This window comes from Chiloscyllium plagiosum, chromosome 22 (genome assembly GCF_004010195.1).
Source record: "Chiloscyllium plagiosum isolate BGI_BamShark_2017 chromosome 22, ASM401019v2, whole genome shotgun sequence".
Taxonomy (NCBI): Eukaryota; Metazoa; Chordata; class Chondrichthyes; order Orectolobiformes; family Hemiscylliidae; genus Chiloscyllium; species Chiloscyllium plagiosum.
Genome location: NC_057731.1, coordinates 50440102 through 50461357, shown reverse-complemented (window position 1 = coordinate 50461357; position 21256 = coordinate 50440102). Strand labels below are relative to the sequence as shown.

The 21256-nt window shown below is 39.5% G+C and overlaps 1 protein-coding gene across 1 annotated transcript in view; it reads right to left on the bottom strand.

Moving 5' to 3' along the window:
* Positions 1 to 228: 228 nt before the first annotated feature.
* The window catches only part of got1 (glutamic-oxaloacetic transaminase 1, soluble), a 55250-nt gene continuing 34222 nt past the window's right edge, over positions 229 to 21256 (bottom strand). The window contains exons 7-9 of the mRNA XM_043713033.1: positions 16219 to 16384; positions 11905 to 12047; positions 229 to 2954 (exon numbers count right to left, since the gene is read on the bottom strand). Of these exons, the coding sequence (XP_043568968.1) occupies positions 2809 to 2954; positions 11905 to 12047; positions 16219 to 16384 (455 nt within the window). The 3' untranslated portion in view covers positions 229 to 2808. The remainder of the gene's footprint in view (positions 2955 to 11904; positions 12048 to 16218; positions 16385 to 21256) is intronic.

Sequence of the window (21256 nt, the reverse complement as noted above, 5' to 3'; positions counted from 1 at the left end):
TGAATCATTGACGTAGATTGTGAGCAGCTGGATCCCAAGAACTGATCCTTGCTTTACCCCACAGCCAGTCAATCTGAAAATCACACAATTATTCCTGAACATTGCTTTCTGTCTGTTGACCAATTGGCCAAGCCTTCAGCTACCAGTTTCTCTATAAGCTGACAACAGTTCGAGATCTGCCAGCATCACCCAAAGCCTCAGAATAAATGATTAGAACCATAGTTTTAATTTTTTTTAAATGTTGTGTTGCTTTTAATGTGACCAGTTACATCTTATAGATTAATTAAATGAAATTGTTGATTATCCACATTTATATACATTCCATAGAGTCTTTTAGAGACATTCATATAAGAAGCTGACAACCGTATACATAATAGGATTGGATCACTAGTGCACTTGCTTTTTGATTTATAGCAATTCAATAAATTACCAAATGCTAAAAATCAATTAAATGTCAGACAGAGGATTTTATCAGATGGTCACAAGCAAATAACTGAAGATGAATTTTTCTCTGCTCAATACCAACCAAAGGGTCATTATAATAATGATTAAATTAGAAATGAAGTGTTACTACACAGAAATTACAGTCAACATGATAAATACAGTCTTCCCTGTAGCAACTGGAAGGTGGCATGATGGTATGCAGTCAACCACAATCTGGTTACATTCATTAGCTGTTAATCAGAAGATCAAAATATTATTTGGTATTACCAATGCCCACTATCTTCTACTTAATTAATCTTAGTACCATTACTAGTCAACAGTTATAGATTTAAAACTGCATCATTGGGAAGTGGACCAGAAACCGTAAACTTTATTCCAGACAACAGTCACCAATCTTGGCACATTATTAGCTACACAGTCCATATGATTAATGTGCAAAACTTCAAGGATATCTGATAGTTATCAACTCATTTAATACTTGCTATATAAATTAGAATCATGGAAAGTGTTGGTACAGTATCCTACTCTGCCAGTCTTTCGGTCCACACTAGTTAATATGCTGCAATCGGAACCTATTCATCACTCTATTCATCAATTCTGACACCTCATATCTATATAATAAAAAACTGAATTTGCTTTTCATTTTCCAAGATTGGACGGGTAACTGATAATTGGCTCATTCTAGGTGCTCAAAACTGGACAATTTTAGCATATTTAGAACTTGATCAGCAGTTGTACCTTGAATATTATAATATGCTGTCAGATGTTCCAAACACTTGTCACTAACGTCATTTCTTCAAGGAGAAAGCTTTTTGGCTTAATTTGTTGTCTAATAATTACTGTGAGCATCATGTCTTCCAGATGCAACCTTATGTCTACACTTCACATTCGCTACTTTTCTCACTTAACCTATTATGAGGCCTGAAAATTGTTGCAACCCTTCAGTGGGAACTGAGAGAGCAGGGGTGTGAAGGAGCAAGTTGGCCTGTATAAAGGTGACAGGATGGGAGGGAAACCCTGTGAGAAGGTGGAGCTCAGCTTCGGCCCTTACTGCCTTGCAGGTCAAGACACACTTGGTGTCACGATGCCTACACTGGGAAGCCCGACCTTCCAGCTATCAAAACGTAGCTTGTGGACTGATGTCTTCAAACATCTGCACAATACGTGATTGTGGTTCCATTCGAACAATATACACCCTCCCTAACATCATCCATCTTGATACCACTCCTGTGGTAACATTTTTTGAATTATCACAAAAAAGTCTAGATTTTAAAAAAAGAAAATGCCTTTTTTTTTCGTGGCAAAACCTTGGAAACAGAAATTAGAACATAATTTTTTTTGGCACCTTTTGTTGGAGGGTTTGTTTACTTAGAAAGGGAGATATTTTTGATCATGAAACTGCACTTAGGAAGGACTTTAAAGGAAAACATTCATTTTTAAAAAGACAAGAAGTGATTAGCTGCTTTTCTACAAATGATTACATTTGCAGTTAGTTGTCCAATCAAAAAAAAATGAAAATCTAGCCAATCTAACGGGTACATAGAGTAGACTGTCTGCTCTGGAGCAGTCATTTGGGAAACAGAGAGTGGAAGTTTCTTGAAAGAGATTCAAATCCTTGCTTTGCATCAAGCAAGAGTGTTTTCACGTGGGTGCTTTCACGTGGTTATAGAAACATTGGTCTGAATCATGCATTTTCAAAAATGGATCATATCACAGATCGTTCATTGACCCAGACTGTTCATCTTAATGGAGAACTTTTAATATGTTTTAAGCTACATCATTGGAACCCAGGGTTCATTAGTTCAACATGATTCTTGTGCCTTTATACTGAAAATCTCTTCCATTTATGTAAACCCAAGTGTCCTGTTATACACTTACAGAAATACAGAGGCATTATGCAGATAAAGAACGTGAAGCTAAGTGATACAGGAGCTGGCTATTTAATAAGCCTGGGATATGGGGGTAAAGGTGGAAGAAGGAAGTGGGGTAAGAACAGAGAAAAAGAGAAAAATAGATGCGACTGGACACGAATTGTTCATTTCTGTTAAAATTCACAGGCATCATCTGAAACATTCTTAAGCATATCTATTATTTTTTAATTAAAAGTGTAATTGTAAGGATAAAATCAGGAAAGATACTGAGCCAAGAAGGAAAGCTCAAATAATGAGCATCTCTGTGTTTACTTTATTATTTCTCAAATCCAGGGCTTTCCTTTACCAATTAACTTGTTAAATTAGGCAGAGGATAGTGGAGGGAGGCAGACCAAACAAAATACCCCCTTCCCTCTCCAGGTACACACACACACACACACAATCACATCTACAAGCAAGTTGCTTCAGTGGCCACATTGTCAAGTGAGTGAGATTACTGGCACTGGCTGTTCTTCACTGCTTCGTGAATGGATTCTGCCACATAGTCCAAGTTGCCAGAGGTCAAGCCGCACATGTTGATACGGCCACTGGCCATGAGATAGATATGCTTCTTCTTTACCATATAATCAACTTGGGAAGCTGAAAATCAAAACAGAGAAAAAAGAGAAAGGATCAGAATCTGCTTAGTAGGGTGTTTGTCATTTGCTCAGTGATTTCTGTTGCTTACATATTACACAGTTTAATTGTGTCTCAGAAACCAGACATCACCAGTCAACTTGGAGATACGCAACTTCTTATAAAATCTTTCAGAAAGCTAGTAAAACAAAGACTGTGAAATTGGCTTCAATTTATGTTTTCACACCATGAATTTTCAACAAGAATTCCAGTGGAATCCCTTTCCCCTGTCCTTTGGCAGCAGCATTATCCAGTTAATCATTTCCATAAGTCAGAAGGTAAAACTTGAGCGAAGAAACAATCTAGGACAATACTTCATTGCAGCGATGCAGGTGGGGTCATCTTTTGGATTAGGTGTCAGACCTAAGTTCCCAGGGAAATATTTGAAAGGGGAACTTTTAAAAAAAAAATGGGGATTGTTAGCAGAGTCCCTTTCAATATTTGCTTTTCCTTGCATTTGTCAGTGGTAAGACTGGTACAGAAGTTGACAGATCTCCAGACCTGCAGCTAGTTACCCCTCACAAAGAAATGCTAGATAACACATGGAGTTCCACCTTGGGGCAGTTATACAACAGAAAGCAGTTGCCTTCCCAATCAAGGCAATAATGAAGCTATGCAGTAGAGAACTGATGACTTCTACCTACGAAAGAGTAGCCTGAACAGAAAAAACATAGGACTTATGAGCACTATTAGGCCATTTGAACCTTCAAGCCTGCTCTGCTATATAATAGGGTCATGGGTGATCTGGTTGTGATCTCAACCCTTTTGTTTTCTGTTCCCTACTGCCTCTGGCTCTGTTCTCTACCAAAGTCAAATCCAGCCTCCACTATTTTTTGGGGAAGAGAATTCTGCAGACAAACAACCCTCAAGAGAAGACAATTTTTTCACATCTAAGTCTTAAAAGGGAGATCTCACACTGAATATAAACAAAAATATAACGTTAAGAGAACAAAATCCATATGCTAGAACTACCCAAATGTTAAATTTCCAGCTTAAGCAGCAACATTTCCTGACTTGCAACCAGGATTCTAAGAATACTATGTTTAGAAACAGAAGTACTGAAGGTTCAATCTCGTGAAGGTCAAAGATATTTGAGAATTCCTTAGAGTGAGATAACAGCACAAACACACCACACATTACTAGATGGGGCTTACACTTCAAGGACTTGCTGCAAAAACTGGTACAAAACAGTTCAGTCTGCTCAGCCAAAACATGAACTTTCAACACTAGTAACTGGTAGATGTTTCAAATGTTCAGAAGGTGCCTGGTGAACTGAGAAATTCTAGTTTAAAATGATCAATGCTAAAAAATGCAACTAAACACTGTTGCAAAATCATAAGAAGCATATTGTTTCAAAAGTTTTGAAATCTGGATAGAAGAGATGAGAAAAAGCATGGCCATATCAGCATTGGGTGGATAAAATGATTAGATTAGATTAATTACTTACAATGTGGAAACATGCCTTTCAGTCCAACAAGTCCACACCGACCCGCCGAAGAGCAACCCACCCAGACACATTCCCCTGCATTTACCCCTTCACCTAACACTATGGACAATTTAGCATGGCCAATTCACCTAACCTGCACATATTTTGGACTGTGGGAGGAAACCAGAGCACCCGGAGGAGTACTAACCACTGTGCCACCGTGCCGCCCATGTTAAAGTTCAGTCAGTCCAGTTCAACTGAAAGATTTCAGGCTGGGTGCAAAATATGTATTTGTAAAGTAACTATTTGTAAATCAAAATGTATTCTTGTACCAAACGCTCAGAAATAAGAAACAAAGATATTACAATGCGAAGTTCACAGCTATGAAATTTTTAGAAGTATGGGACTATTTTTGACAACCTTTCATTTCTTACACATTCAGATCTCAAATTTAGAAAGTCAAGCTTGATTGTTGAGTACACAATATTTAGACTTAATAGTTTAAATTAAGAGTGTGCTGCATTGCTAAGAGATGTGGTCAAATCCAGGGTAAGTGTTCTCACTCAAAGTCAAAATTCCATAGTGCTATTTAATAGAGGATGGCTTGTCCAGCATTTATCCCTTAGGCTCACCATCCTGCTAGATATAGAAATAGCTCAATTCTGAAAGGTCATTTATCTATCGCAAATCTGAAGTGGGTTTCTCAACATCACTTTCAGATACCTGGGATATTTTTATAAATAGGAGGAGACACTGCTTGGCAGCCGTCAAAAGATCCTGGTGGTATGTTATGTGTACATCTAATTGACTCCTTCAGGGCACCAAAACAGACGCTCTCAACAGACTCTCAAATTGCATAAGATCCTTTGCTAAGCCAAACAGTCTGCTTCCCATTAATAAAAGTATGATGTAGTTTTTTCTCTCTTCCTTGTTTTTTTTTAAAGTATTAAGTTCTCGGGTCCTTTGTGAATCTACAACTATCCAAAACAAAACACACAGCGGTACAGCTGGATGGCATTACTGTTTTAAGTATTGTATGATATATAGACTCACTGGACAAAGGTATATGGATCAATTAGTACAGTTGTTCGTATTTAAAAAGTCTAAAAGAGTGAAACCAAACTTAATGGGACCTATTGGAAACCCAGTGTGCCTGTGAATGATGTGTGCTGACAAGGGCATCCTCCACTGCAACAACACTTGGACTCACTGCAGTTTTCAGTGAGAATACTTGCACCAAAGCCATGGAGGATTACCTTTTTCATGATTAAAATGAATAAATCAGAAAGTTTACTACAATATGAATCAATTTTATACATCATGATGTTGTAAAGGATGATTAATGGCTGCAGGCAGGTGTGTGGTGAGCGTAAAGCAATGTGCAAACGATGCACTTAAATTGGTCCCCAGCACATCTTCAGGAAGTCTCAAATCATTTCAAGTAGAATAAGTTACTGCTGAACTCTAGTCACAAACATAGCCAAATCCAGTACGTGTCAATTTATATACAGTGAGATTCCACAAACAGAAAATAAGATGAACGAGCACAATCAGTTTTTGGCACTGTTACTGGAGGAAAGAATGCTAGTCAAGATATTAAGGGAACTTCATTGTTTTGTATATTGTGACAGACTCTGTAACAACCTCCTGAGGCCAGAAGAAAATGCCGAGTGTTTAATTTACTGTCTCACCTGAAAAACAGAAAGATTCTATGCATTGCATTGAGACATAGACTATTAACAGCCACTTCATGACAGTGAAGACAGGAAGGTTTACATGGCAAGTGAAAACAGGTCAATCAATATCCAAGAACAGAAGGTCAAAAGTTTCAGTTGAAAACTTTCAACGGGTCATGCTTGGGAAAAGGTTATTATTCCTAAAGAAAGTTCACCAATCACACAATCTGATGGAGAGCTGTGATATAGATCAGGGCTAATGTTATGGCACTATCCCCAATCAATGTGCAACTCTTGATGTGGGGCTTTCAGTGGACCATAAGATAAAGGAGCAGAATTACGTCATTTGGCCCATCAAGTCTGCTCCATCATTCAATCATGACTGATATGTTCTCAACCCCATTCTCCTGTCTTCTCCACGAAACCTTTGATCCCTTACTAATCAAGAACCTATCCATCTCTGTCTTAAATATATTCAACAATTTGGCCTCCAACAGCTTCTGCAGCAATGAGTTCCATAGATTGATCACCCTATGGCTGAAGATATTCCTCCTCATCTCAGTTCGAAAGGGTTACCCCTCAACTCTGAGGTTATGCCCTTGAGTCCTAATTTCTCCTACTAGTGAAAACATCTTCTCCATGTCCACTCTATCCAGGCCCCTCCAGAACTGATGTAGTTACCCAGATATTTTGGGCAAGGGTCAAACATTCAACTTGAAAGTGCACCATCACTGAGTGTGTCTTTTCAAAAGAGTAATTGTAGCTACATTCCTACTGAAAATGAGTGGAACTTCAAGTGACACACATACCAGCAGTTTGCTGCAAACATGTCACAACACAGCACGTGTAATATTGTGGTATACTGCAATCAAGTCAGCAAGTGAAGTTCTTCTCAAAGTGCTGATGAAAATTGATAACCATCTCTAGATGCAACTATATAACAACACAAGAGCAGTTTAGAAACCAAGATTCCCAGATCTTAAAGAGTTTCCTTTTAAAATTGAAAATAAAATCATGATGGTCTTAATATATATATAAAACAACCAACTAAAGGAATGTTCTTCTTATAACTTTCCTGTTGAATGCTTTCATATTCAGTGCAGCATAGCATTATTCGTGTAAAATGTGTAGTGTCGACAATTACTGGACAATGCCAACAGATTATGGGTTCAAATTCAGTACTACTAAAACAGAGATTGTTTGGTTTAAACTCAAGAATTCCAAACAAGGAGCTGCCTGTAAGACCAGCACATCCTCTGCATCAGCTCCATTTACAATTTCTCAGAATATGTTGAAGCCCAAACTAATCTACAACAGTTGGACAGCTGCTGAACATTTAAGCACTGTTTACAAGTGCCGGGCAATGCCCATCGCCAACAAAGGACCATCTTCCCTTGACAGTCAACAGCATTACAATCTCCAGCATTTGGGAGGTTACTCCTGACTAAAAATTTAACCAGGTAAACCATTTAAATACTTCCTCGTTACAAGTACATATCAGAGACTGGAAATACTGTAGCAAGTAAAACTTACTTCCAAACTCTCAAAAGCTCATTCACCATCTACAATGCATAAGTCAGGAATGTGATGGTATACTCACCGCTTACATGGGATTAAAGCAACTCTAAGCCAGAACAAAGCAGCTCACTTGATCAACACCCCATCCACTACCTAAAATATTAATTCACTTCATCTTCTGCATACACTGTACCAATGTGTTCAATCTACGGGATCTACTACAGCAACTTATGAAGCCTCCTTGAAAAGCTCTTTCCAAAGATGCAGCTGCTAACAGCTAGATGAACATGAGTGAAAGACACATGGGAACACCATCATGTCCAAGCAGTAGGATAGGGACAGCTGAGATTAACAAGTCCCCTCACCCAATGACAAATGGTTAGATCCTGGACATTAAATGTCATGCAAGAAACTTCACCAACTCTGACCTAACCTGTTCATCATTTGAACCAGAGGTAGTGGTACAGTGGTAATGCATTTGACTAGTCATCCAGAACCACAGCCTAATATTTGAGAGGTACAGTTTGAATCCCACCTTGGCAGTGATATTCGAATTCAATAAGAAGCTGGATAAAAGTGTTGTAAAACAAGACATCTGGCTCACTAATGTTCCTAGGGAAGGAAATATGACATCCTTACCTGATCTGCCCATCAAGTGAGTCCAAACCCACAGCAATGTGACTGAAAGTGAGGGATGGGTAATACATGTTGGCCTAGCCAATGATACCCATATATTGTAAATCAGTACATGTATTTAATATGCTAATATCCCACAAAAGCCATTTGAGCAGATTGAAAGTGTTTTGTTAGTAAAGGAATAAAGCTGAATCCTGCATGCTTTGACAGAAATATCTAGCAAGAACCTCAGTTGTTCAGAGACTCCTGCACGACAGATGCTTTGGCAAGAACATTATAGAAGGTCTTTGTAGGAACTCTTTGGCTGCCCAGAGCTTTCAACACAATTAAATTGACAATAAACAGAGATGACCCTGGGCACATTTTGTAATGGTTTGTGCAAACACTGCAGCTGCCGGCAATAAATGCTGCAATGAAAATCTGCAAAAATTTCCAAGCTATTTGCCAGGTGCATTAAGGAAGAATGGACAGCTCTCAGTATCTGTCACATGAATTGGGAACAGCTGAAGATCCCAGAGTCTTAAACTATTGCAGATAATTGGCACTTGCTAGGATCTCAAGCACTACATGCTGGAGGACGCATGTGCTGTTTCCTTTATAATCCACCTTCAGTAAAGTCTTTAGCAAGCCTAAGAAAATTGTTCCTCATTAATTCAGGGAGTTCAACTTGCAATACTTGGCACCACCAAAAGCGGTAAAGATATTTGTTAGGAGTCCAAAAGAAAAGCTCAATTCTCAAATTGTAAATCTAAAAGAAGACATGCCAAACAAATTTCTACAGCAGTAAACCGAATGAAAGTTGTAAAGAAGGCTCACTGGATCCTAAACAATAACCCTGCTTTCTTTCCACAGATGCTGCCAGACCTGTTGAGTTTTTCCAGCAATTTCTGTTTTTGTTTTAAATTTCTATAGCACCTTTCAGTCTCAGGATGTTCCAAATAATGTTATAGGTAATGAAGTGTAGTCTCTAAAGTAGTGTAGGGAAGGTGGCAATTAAGTTTTGCACAAGTTTCCACAAACAGAAGACAGAGAATGATCAGATCTTCTGCTTTTGTAACACTGGTTGAGGGGTAAATACTGGCCTGAAGAACACTGGGAACAATGTTGCTTCACTCCATAACTCATCTACTTTAAAACAATGTGAAGGGATCTTTAAGTCCACCTGAAGTAATGCGTCACTTGAAACAGAGTTCTCCCTCAATGCTGCACTGCAATATCTGACCAGCTTTTGCACTTTTCTGAAACTTAAATGGCCTTTAAAACTTGCAAACAAAGTGGCGAATGGAATGTGGGTGGTGAGTGTCCCTGAGACACCACACACAAACATATAAGCTGAGCCAGTGCCAGTCTTCCAATTCCAGACGTGCATCCTTGACAACAGGAGCATAAGCTCTTGTGCTGGTGCAGTAGCAGAATATGCACAATGGTTTACATAAAGGCAAACTATTTTGTGAACTTGAATGCACAGTCTCTGTCTGACTGGTAGCAGAATATGCCAACAAGCACCATGTTTAACTACCTTCTGATTAAGCCTTCCACTTAAGCCAATTTTCAAGCTACTGTTCATTCTACTAAGAATATCATTCCCCTAATTCCTGACAGTGAAAAAGAGACTTTGCAAAATGATAAACATAAGGTCAGTATCTGGTTTGTGATTCTGGTGAATGTTTTGGTCTGAACTAAAGTTATAAATTTGAATGTGATGAGATTGGTTTCTGAAATTGAGAAGTTTGACATCACCTTACTTATTCCTATGCAAATATATTGTTTTTAACTACAGTGTAACTATGTTACAGTCTGTAACATAGCACCTAAAAAATTACAAAATATTTACAGTACAGAAATGCCCAACAGGTCCACCCCTTCTATTCCTACACCCCCTATCTATCTTCCTTTAGAAGGCATTTTCCAGAAAGCATTTCTAACCACTCTCAAAGGAACACAGGGTCCGGGGCAGGGCATTGCTTCCCTCGAGCCTCTTTTGCCATTCAACGATATCATACCTGATTTGAGTCTCACTTCCATTTACTCTTCTTTGCCCCATATCCCTTAATATCTATGGTTTATATTAGTGCTGGAACTAAAATTAACAATGGATCTAGTGTCAGATAACATTTGCAGAAGAGTTCCAAATATTTCCATTCTTTATATAGCAAAGTATTTCTTAACTAAAAAGTTAAAAACAAAGTAAGAATTTGTGGGCGGCACAGTGGTTAGCACTGCTGCCTCACAGCGCCAGAGACCCGGGTTCAATTCCCGCCTCAGGCGACTGACTGTGTGGAGTTTGCACGTTCTCCCCGTATCTGTGTGGGTTTCCTCCGGGTGCTCCGGTTTCCTCCCACAGTCCAAAGATGTGCAAGTCAGGTGAATTGGCCATGCTAAATTGCCCGTAGTGTTAGGTAAGGGGTAAATGTAGGGGTATGGGTGGGTTGCGCTTCAGCGGGTCAGTGTGAACTTGTTGGACCGAAGGGCCTGTTTCCACACTGTAATCTAATCTAATCTATCCAATTATATTATGTCCCCATGTTCTTTATTCCCTACCCTAGTGTAAATTTTTCTCATTCCATCGTATTAGTTCCCATTAATATCTTGATAGGTCCAGAATTCTCTACTAGATATGGGGGAAGAGAGTGTGATGACAGATTAGAAGCAAGGGGCAGGGAGTTACTCTCAGTGGTCATTCACTGCTTGGTGTTCATTTTCTTAATGATGCATTCATCATCTTTGATCGAGAGCCTCCCCGAGCAAAAGTGACAAGCTGCCTGCAGGGTAGCAGTTGTTGTAGCTGCATGCCCAGCTGCTGTTGGGTTGATCCTAGTGGATGTCGGCTGAAACCCTCGAGTCATCCTTAACTGGGCATTTACGGCTGTCTATTGGTGATAGGATATGGTGGTTGACTCTGGGCCATTCTGTCCAGAGATTGCGCAGCATGGTGGCTCAGTGATTGGCATTCCTGCCTCACAGAGCCAGGGACCTGGGTTCGATTCCACCCTTGGGCGACTTTGAGGAGCTTGCACAGTCTCCCTGTGTCTGCGTGGGTTTCTTCCACAGTCCAAAGATATGCAGGTTAAGTGGATTGGCCAAATAAATTGCCCATAGAATCCTGGAATGTGCAGGCTAGGTGGATTAGCCATGGGGAAATGCAAGGTTACAGGGTTAGGGTACGGGGGTGGGTCTGGGTGGGATTGTCTTCAGAAAATTGGTGTGGATACAATGGGCTGAATAGCCAGCTTCCACACTATAGGGATTCTATGATTCCATAATCAATTCTGACAGGGATGAGTAAATTAGCAGGACTTGGGTGCATTACCATCCTATCGAATGACATGCTCATACCATCTCCAATCTTGCCATCACTGGAAGCAAAACATTCCAGCCACTGGAATGGAGGATTGGCAATGCAGTGCAGCTTTAGTCTTCTTTTAGAATTCATGACACTCTTGACCAGACTGTGTCCGCACATGTAAAGCAAGGTCATTACTCCAATTATCCTCCCATTGTATGCAAGATGCTGCACAACTACCAGACCACCTCAATATGCAGCTGGCTAATCTCTATGAAACAAATCAAAAGCATATTTAAAACAAATGCAACCTCAGAGCTCTCTCTTCTAATCAGGCAACATTATAGACAGATTTACATTAAAAGCTATACATACGATCGAGTCCTGTGAAGCTGAACATTCCAATCTGCTGAGTGAGATGGTCCCATGTGCCTGGTGTCCCCAGTTTCTGCAGCTTCTCCTTCAACTGTACTCTCATCAGTAAAATACGGTCAGCCATGGTCTTCACATTACCTTTCCTTGGGAGGGGATGATGGGAAGAAGAGATAGCAGGAAAAGAATATTAGTAAGTAATTTATTACAGTGGACCAGCTCCCTGATTTGGTAACAATCGCAGAAAGTTCAAGGTATGATTTCAAATTCTTGCTAAGCAGAGTTAGTTGCTTTCAATTATAGTGGAGAGAAGTGCTAACAATTAATGTTGGTATCCAACATTGAAAGGTCTCCACATTACTTTCAGCTCCTACACTTCCAGTGAAATGCAGTAATGAGCATTAGCATGAACTGTGCTTCAGCTAATATATACCTGCAAGATTACCACAATTCAAACTAGTAACAAGCATGATAAATAGGAATACAAATTTCCTCAGGTTGTTGTGTACCTCTGGAAATGCACACTTGCTGTAATAAGGGTAACCAGTTTGGAATTACAAGTCATGTTTGTGCATGGAACAGGAGAGGGAAGCAACAATAGTTAGCAATTAGTGCAAGAATTTATTCAAAGACTTGCCTCAGAATAAACTTAATATTGAGAATACAAAAGGACCTGGCGGGAAATCAGAGAAACAGCAAAAGCAAAAACAAAATATGGCATAAATATACAACTATAAATGAGTAGAGAATGATATATTTTTAAAAAACACATGGTAAAAATCTGCATTGTTGTAAAAGAAATTAAGCAAAGCTGCTCACTGGCACTGATAAATACTAATCAGAATGCATCATGTATGCCATCACAATCAAAAACACCAGGGCTAAGTACATGACAGCTCACATCATAAGAGGAAGGGAAGCAAAACTGAAACCAGCACAAGTGAGTCCAATCATTCTGGGTCCTTGAGTCTCTTGTTATGTATTTTTTAAAAAGGCCAAATTTGCTTTCAATTAGAGAGGACTAAGTAGCACAGCTGGATACTCTGTACTGATAAGTCCTAATTGCTTGATGTCTGACCTATCATAGGATTCAATATATAGTTTGGAAAGGGCAAGTTCTCTCCAGGTTGAACATGTGATATATTAGAAAATGCTTCAATTCTGGCTTTTTTCGCATTTCAGTTTTACCATTCCACCATTGGTGATTGCACCTTTAGATGACCAGTACCGAACCATTTAGAGGAGGCCAGGGCCGAGTGGTATTATCGCTGGACTAATAATAATCTGAACCTAGTAACGTTCAGGGGACTTGGATTCGAAACCTGCCAAAGCAGATCGTGGAATCTGAATTCAATAAAAATCTGGAATTAAGAATCTAACGACCAAGAAACCATCTTCAATTGTTGGAAAAACCCACCTGATTCAACAATGGCCTTTAGGGAAGGAAACTGCTATCCTTACCTGGTATGGACTACATGTGAATCCAGACCGACAGCAATATGGTTGACTTTTAACAGCCAGTAGATATGGGCAATGATGCCCTCATCCCATGAATGAATAAAACAAAACTGTAATTCCCTCCCTCAACTGCTATCTTTCTTTTTTCCATTAAAAGGTACATTTTCTACAAATATTTAGACCACAGAGCTGACCATAATACTCTAAATATGGTCTAATGAGCAAGGAGATGAAGATGAACTTGAAAATGGCATTTGTCCTCTTGAATGCCTCAATGGAACAAGCCTCCCCACACTTCCAAGCAGTTCATTCCAGAGCCAAACACACATGTAAAAAGTCTTTCTCACTTTGTTAAACTTCAGATGTGAATGCATCAGAGATAGTGCAGAAAAGATTCACAAGAATCATTCAACTGTTAGAACACTTCATAATGAGGACAGATTGGAAAAATTGAGACTTGAAGAGATTCCTTGGAGAAAAGAAGATTAAGGAAGACAGATTTCATGAAGGTTTCTAAATTGTGGTGCGGGGAGATGGGGGAGTGGGCTGGATACAGTAGTTCAAAGAAACTGTTTCCATCTGTAAAAGGATCAAGAACAAGAGGGCAGAAATTTGAAGTGATTTACAAAGGAAGCAAATGGAAGGTGAGAAAGATTTTTATACATGAATGGTTTGGGTCTGGAATGAACTGCCTGGAAGTCTGGTGGAGGCTTGTTCCACTGAGGCATTCAAGAGGACGTTGGATGATTATTTAAAATGGTAATAATCTGTAAGGGTATGGGCAGAAATGTAAGAGAAAGGTACTAAATCATGATGCTCATTTGGAGAAGTGGTGCAGACACATTGGGCTAAATGGCCTCCTTCAGTGTCATAAGAATTCTGCAATACTGTGCTGTCCAGCAGAAAAGTCTGAGCTGGCTGGGACTCATCTCTAAAAAACGGCCAAGAGTTGATCCTATAGAGATTAATGATTATCAAAATGTTTGTCAGAATAATTGTATAAAAATATGTTCCCAGATAAGTTAAGTCTAAAACTAGAGATCAGAAATGTAAGATAGGCATTAACCCAAGAAAAAGACCTTTACAAGAATAGTTTCATGAGAAACTTCAGTCATGAGGATAAGTTGGAGAGGCAGAAACTGACATTTGATTGAGTCTAGATCAAACAGTCTACAATTGTACTGGAAATATGATAGCTAGTTTTCTTAATTTATTTCTTTACTGCATAGCTTCAAAAAGAAACATACAAAGAAAACTGTCAGAACGTCAGCTCTAAAGAAATCATAGTAAACTCTTTCTTTCCCCACAGATTTTTAAAAACTTCATTCAAGATATGTGCCAGCATTTATTGCCCATCCCTAGATGCCCCTGAGATGGTAGTGAGTTGCTTTCTTGAACTGCTATAGTGTATTTGCTGTATATACATCCACAATGCTTATAGGGAAGGGGTTCCAGGATATTGACCCAGCAATCGTGAAGGAATACCAATATTTCCAACACAAGATGATGAATGGTTTAAGAGAAGAATTCGAGTTGTGACAGCTACAGCCCTTGCTCTTCCAGATGGTAGTGGCCATGAATTTGGAAGATGCTGTCTAAGCATCCTAGATGAAACTTGCAGTTCAACCTGTAAAGGGTCTACCCTACTCTTGAATATTGGTGGTGAAGGAAGAGAATGTCTGTAGATGTGGTTTGTCGTGGATGCTGTCAAGTTTCTAAAGTGTTGCAGGAGTGAATAAAATTGGCTAAAGACTGGCATTGTGATGTTGAAAACCTATAGAGGAAGTCTAGTTTGCTCAGCAATTCTGGCTGAAGATTGTTACAAATGCTTCAGCCTTACCTTTTGCACTGATGTTCTGGGCTCACCCACCATTGTGCACTGTGTTACTTGTACAGCCTCCTCCTGGAGCAAGTTGTTTAATTGTCTAATTGCAAATAAGACTGGATACGGCAGACCTTAGATCCAATCTGTTGACTGTGGAATAGCTTATTTGTATCTATCACTTGTTGCTTATACTGTTTGACATGTATGTCATCTAGCACTGAACCTTCACTAGACTGAAATCTCATTTTTAGGTATGCCTAATGCACCCTTTCATTGAACTAGGTACTGTCAGACCTGCTAAGTATTTAAAGCACATTCTGCGTTTAATTTAGAATTCCGAGTTGATTTGGTTATCCAAAGTTCATTTAAAAAATTGAACATTCTACTCTCCACCACAGTATGCATTTAGATCTATTGGAAAATTATTCTACGAACTAAGGGTTTGGTAACCACTTCCCTTATGGGTATGATATACAGAGGGACCTTGATTATCTTCTCTCGTTGGGGGTCAGCGGGGGGGGGGGGCAGACGGGGCGGCAAGGTTGGACGGGATTGGGGAGAGAGTGCAGCCTGATGGGGGCTCACACGCAGTGTGCTACTGCCTAGTCTCCTGAACGGGGAGCAGATTTAGCAAGTGCTTGCTGTGTCAAACCCATTGAACTAATGGGGGGTTGCTTCAGCAATGCTGCAGGTCCCTTAAACACAAGTGTGTGTCTGCTCAAAAACAAACTGAGACAGAGTGAGGGAGCAAAGCAGGCAGAGAAAGGAAAAAAGAAACTTCAGAAAACTCTGAGCTCCAGAGGAGAGGCATTGAATCAATTAACCAAATAATCAATTATCCGAACAAAATACTGTCCGCCCATCTCGTTCGGATAATCAGGGTTTCTCTGTATATTCCATTACTCCTATCTGTTAGCAGAACAGAAAATTTTAGATATACTTGGGCTTAAAATTTATTTTTTCAAAACAGCTGATGCATACTTTTTTTTGCTCTAGAGAATTAAGAGACATTTGTTAAGTCAGCAACTTCTCACCATTCAGCCAAGAGCTGTGGGTTACTCAGAGTCCTGGTGACAACTAGAGCCCCATGAGCTGGTGGATTTGACCAGATAGTCCGGGCTATCTTCTCCATTTGAGAGCGAATCCTTGTCACATTGTCAGTGTCCTTGGCCACAATGCACAAGTTCCCAACTCGTTCATCTAAAAGTAAGGGAAGAGGGAAAGCTAAGAAATGCATCATTTTCTTAACATTGCACTACAAGTTTCTAGTGTCAAAGACAAATTTATCAGGGGTTAACGTAATCATATTTGCAGAAGCTTTTCTTCATTTGTCCAGCCCATTACAAATTATACAACACCATAGCCAAACACCAAACATGCATAACGATATTCAAGATTCTGTTACGCGGATAAGTCAACACTAACACTAAATGTCTGAATTATCGAGTAGGCTCTGAGCATCCCCACTAGGAGTACGAGGTTGCAAAATACAATGTTTCTGATTGATCAGTTACTTAAACCCAACACTTGTTTCGAATGGTAAATCTTATAAAATTATGGAATAGAAATTGTAATGCAGCACTTCCATAGTACAATTTCTTTTGGATAATGGAATTATTCACACTATTCATGCAATTATTCACGCAACAATACAGTTGCTGCAACTAATTTTTAAAACTTAGCAGCAATTCTGACCTTGCCAATGATAATCACATCCTAAAAATGAACAAAAGAATCTCTTTTTCTAAAGTGCAGAAATCCTAAAACACCACAGAAGCATGAAACCAGACACCAAGTGAAAGGAAAATGTGGTGTAGGAGTTTAAAAAAATGATTAATCACAAGTATGACCTTGAAGGGAAGTGGTGAAGTAGAACAGAATGGAAAGAAAAACATCCCTCAAAATAAGACTAAAGTGTTGAAAGTACAACTAATTGAGGCTATGCAAACAATTCTGGAGTTTGAAGAAAAGTGTTTGAGGGTGGGAGGAGCATGTATAGACAGCGCAAAGAATTTATAGATATGGGACAGCAGAAATTACAAATGCATTTAGACATGATGAAAATATACAGTCAAATATATTACATCTACTGTTTTGTCTATTTATTTACCTCCTCAAAGAACTGTAATCCACTTTTCAGTCATTTCTTCCCCTTAATGAAGCTACACTGATTCTGCTTGATTACATCATGTATCTACAAATTTTCTTTTTTATTTACTCATTTTTATGTAGGATGGGGGTATCGCTGGGTGGCCATCATTTATTGCCCATCCCTAATTGCCCTTGAGAAGGTGATGATGAGCTGCCATCTTGAACTGCTGCAATCCGTCTGTTGTGGGTTGACCCACAATACCATTAGGGATAGAATTCCAGGGTTTTGACCAAGCAAAAATAGAGGAATGGCGATATATTTCAAAGTCAGGATGGTGTGTGGCTTGGAGGTTAACTTGCAGGTGGTAGTGTTCACATGTATCTGCTGACCTTGTCTTTCAAGATGGAAGTGACTTGGAAGATGTTGTCTCAGGATCTTTGGTCAATTTCTGCAGTGCATCTTGTAGATAGTATACACTGCTGCTCAGCATCAGTGTTGGAGAGTGGATGCTTGTGGACGTAGTGCCAATCAAGCAGGCTTTGTCCTGGATGGTGTCAAGCTTCTTGAGTGTTGTTGGTGCTGCACTCATCCACACAAATGGGGAGTATTGCATCACATTCTTGATTTGTGCCTTGTAGATGGTGGACAGGTTTTGGGGAGTCAGGAGATGAGCTACTCAGCACGGAACACCTAGCCTCTGACCTGTTCTTGTAGCTACTGTGCTTATGTAGTGAATGAGGTGAATTTCTGATCAATGATAATCTCTAGGATGTTGATAGTAGGAGATTCACCATTGAGTGTCAAGGGGCAGTGGTTAGATTGTCTCTTATGGGTGATGGTCATAGTCTGGCATTTGTGTAGAGCAAATGTTACTTGCCATGTGTCAACCCAAGCTTAGATATGATCCCGCTCTTACTGCATTTGGACATGGACTGCTTCAGTATCTGAGGTGTCGCAAATGGTGCTGAACATTGCACAATCAGCAGCAAATATCACTCTTCTGAACTTATGATGGAGGGAAGGTCATTGATGAAGATGGTTGGGCCGAGGACACTAACTTAAGGAACTTAAGGAACTCCTGCAGAGATGCCCTGGAGCCGAGAAGACTGACCTCCAACAACCACAACCATCTTCCTATGTGTCAGGTATGACTCTAACCACTAGACAGTTTGTCCCCTGATACCCACTGATTCCAGTTTTGCTAGGGCTCCTTGATGCCACTCTGTCAACTGCAGCCTTGATGTCAAGGGCTGTCACCCTCACCTCATCTCTGGAATTCAGTTTTGTCCATGTTTGAACCAAGGCTGTACTGAAGTCAGGAGCTGAGTGGCCCTGGCAGAATCATAATTGAGTGTCACTGAACAGGCGCTGCTTGATAGCACTATTGATGACACTTTCCATCACTTTATTGATGATTTGAGAGTAGACAGATGGGGCAATATTTGGCTGGGCTGGATTCATCCAGCTTTTCATGTAAATGTTCTATTATATGATAGAGGCATAGAGTTGTACAAGATGGAAACAGACCCTTCCATCCAACTTGTCCATGCATAAATTAATCTAGTGCTATTTGTCAACATTTGACTCATATCCGTCTAAGACTTCCTATTCATGTACCAATCAAGATGCCTTTTAAATGCTGTAATTGTACCAGCCTCCACCACTTCCTCTGGCAGCTTATTCCATGTATGCACCACACTCAGCATGAAAACATTGCCCCTTAGGTCCTGTGTCTATCTTTCGCCTCTCACCTTAAACATATGCCCTCTAGTTTTGGATTCCCCTACCGTGAGAAAAAGACTTTTGCTGTTCACCCTATCCATGCACCTCATGATTTACAAATCTCTATCTTTTATAACAGACTGTAACATCTTTCCCATGATAGACATTGAGTTTTTCTCAGTTATCTTGTGTTTCCTTCCCTTTTTAAATATGGTAAACTGTCCCATTTGACCTCAACATCCATTCTCCATGCTGAAAGCCACTCATTTTAGGCCCATGCTCTAAAACAGTGCTGAAAATACAAATCAATCCAATGAAAAAAAAAGTCAAAAATACTACATGCAAACAATCTAAATGAAGTTGAGAATTTTTGACACTCTTAACAGTCTCACTCATGTGGTTAAATTCCCATTAGTGAGTACAAATATTCACTTTAAGCCATGTTGGAAATTTAGCAGAGTCCAGCAAAATACAAACTTTCCTTATTATGAGACATCAAATTCCCCCAGCTGATCCAATTCTACTTGGTCACAGCAATTACTCTGTGCCCTTATACTTAAGGGTGAGAATGTGGTTACATTGTACAACTCCTCAATATAAAACAACAGACTATCCAACTCATTGGAAACACCATTTCTAGTATTTAAAAATTGAAATCTCATACTTCAAGTTGTTTTGCTGGGTTGACTCAGAATGTGATGGATTTTATTTTAAGGATTCAAAAATTGTTAAGCTGCAGCCAAAATTCCTACTGAACTACATCTCATCAAGTATATAGTGCAGTTTTGGAATGAGAAGCAGATGTAAAATCACACTGATTGTTCAAAAGGAAAGAATAAAAGAGCAAGAACAGCTGGACCTATTGAGATTGTACACTCATTTTCTGAGGCATATAGTGCAAATCGGCTGTGGTCAAGAGAGGGCAATAACATTCAAGTGGATATTTCGATTGTCATAAATGTTGGTATTAAAATACCAATGGTGATGAAAAGACTTACAGGATGTCTTGACTAATATCCAATCCTTAACCAACGTACCAAAAATAAACTTAACTGGTCATTTGATTTTATGTGTGATTCCACTTCTCATAAATTTGCTGCCACATTATCTCTCAACCACCAACCAGAATCTGATAAGCTTAATGAAAATAATTCGCGTTCACAGCACGTGAAAAGCCCTGAAACATGTAAGCTCACCTGTTACATACACTAAAAGCATTCATTCAGTTTTCATTCAAACACTGCTATGGATTGTTCCAACTGTTCAATATAGCAATCAACTGTACACACCAAGAATATTACACAAATTCCTGGCCTATCTGGAGACAGTTAATCTAAGATTACAGCAGAGAATGAATGCCAACTCACTCTCATTGAGGAACCAAATTGGGACAGTGGTCATTCAGTCTGTGTTGACAAACTGAATATTATTAGGAGATTGGTTTAATTGTTATATGACCAGAGTCATCCAAAACACGACTGCCCAAATTTTAAATTGCATCGTCTCTTTCATCCATTTTAATAACCTACGTTGATTTCTGGTTAAGCAATGCCGATTTTAAAATGCACATTTATTTTCAAATTCAAATTCATTCATAACCCACTATTGCCCTATTCTATAATCTACTCCTGCTGCACAATTCTCCAAGCTGTAAGTCATCGAAGTTGAGCCCCTTGGGCACCCCAGATTTTAACTGCTCTACCATCAATGGCTCTGCGTCAAGCTTCTAAGGTTTGAAATACTGAAACCATGCACTAAGCTGAGGTACCTACCCTTCTACCTTTAAGACTGTCATTAAAACATGTCTCCATTCAGATCCATAAATCACAATGGGCTCAACGTCAAAGTTTGCTCATTATGTTCCCATGAAGCAGCTTCAGATACTTTGTTTAGAAGGCACATGTAACAAATTGTTGTATGTAGTTTATACTGAAATGTTAATCTCCCTGCACAAGGATGCTTTGGGTACAAACCCATGGAATTTTATAAGGTTTGGTAGCATCTGTGGAGAGAAAGGAGTGTTAACATTTTGAGTCACCAGATTCAAAACTTTAAACTATTTCTTCCTACAGATACTGCCAGATCTGCTTAGTTTCGTCAGAATCAGATCAAGGTTTGTGAGAAGATTTGTAGCTCGGGTGCTCGTTGCTGTGGTTCTGTTCGCCGAGCTGGAAGTTTTTGTTGCAAACGTTTCGTCCCCTGTCTAGGTGACATCCTCAGTGCTTGGGAGCCTCCTGTGAAGCGCTTCTGTGGTGTTT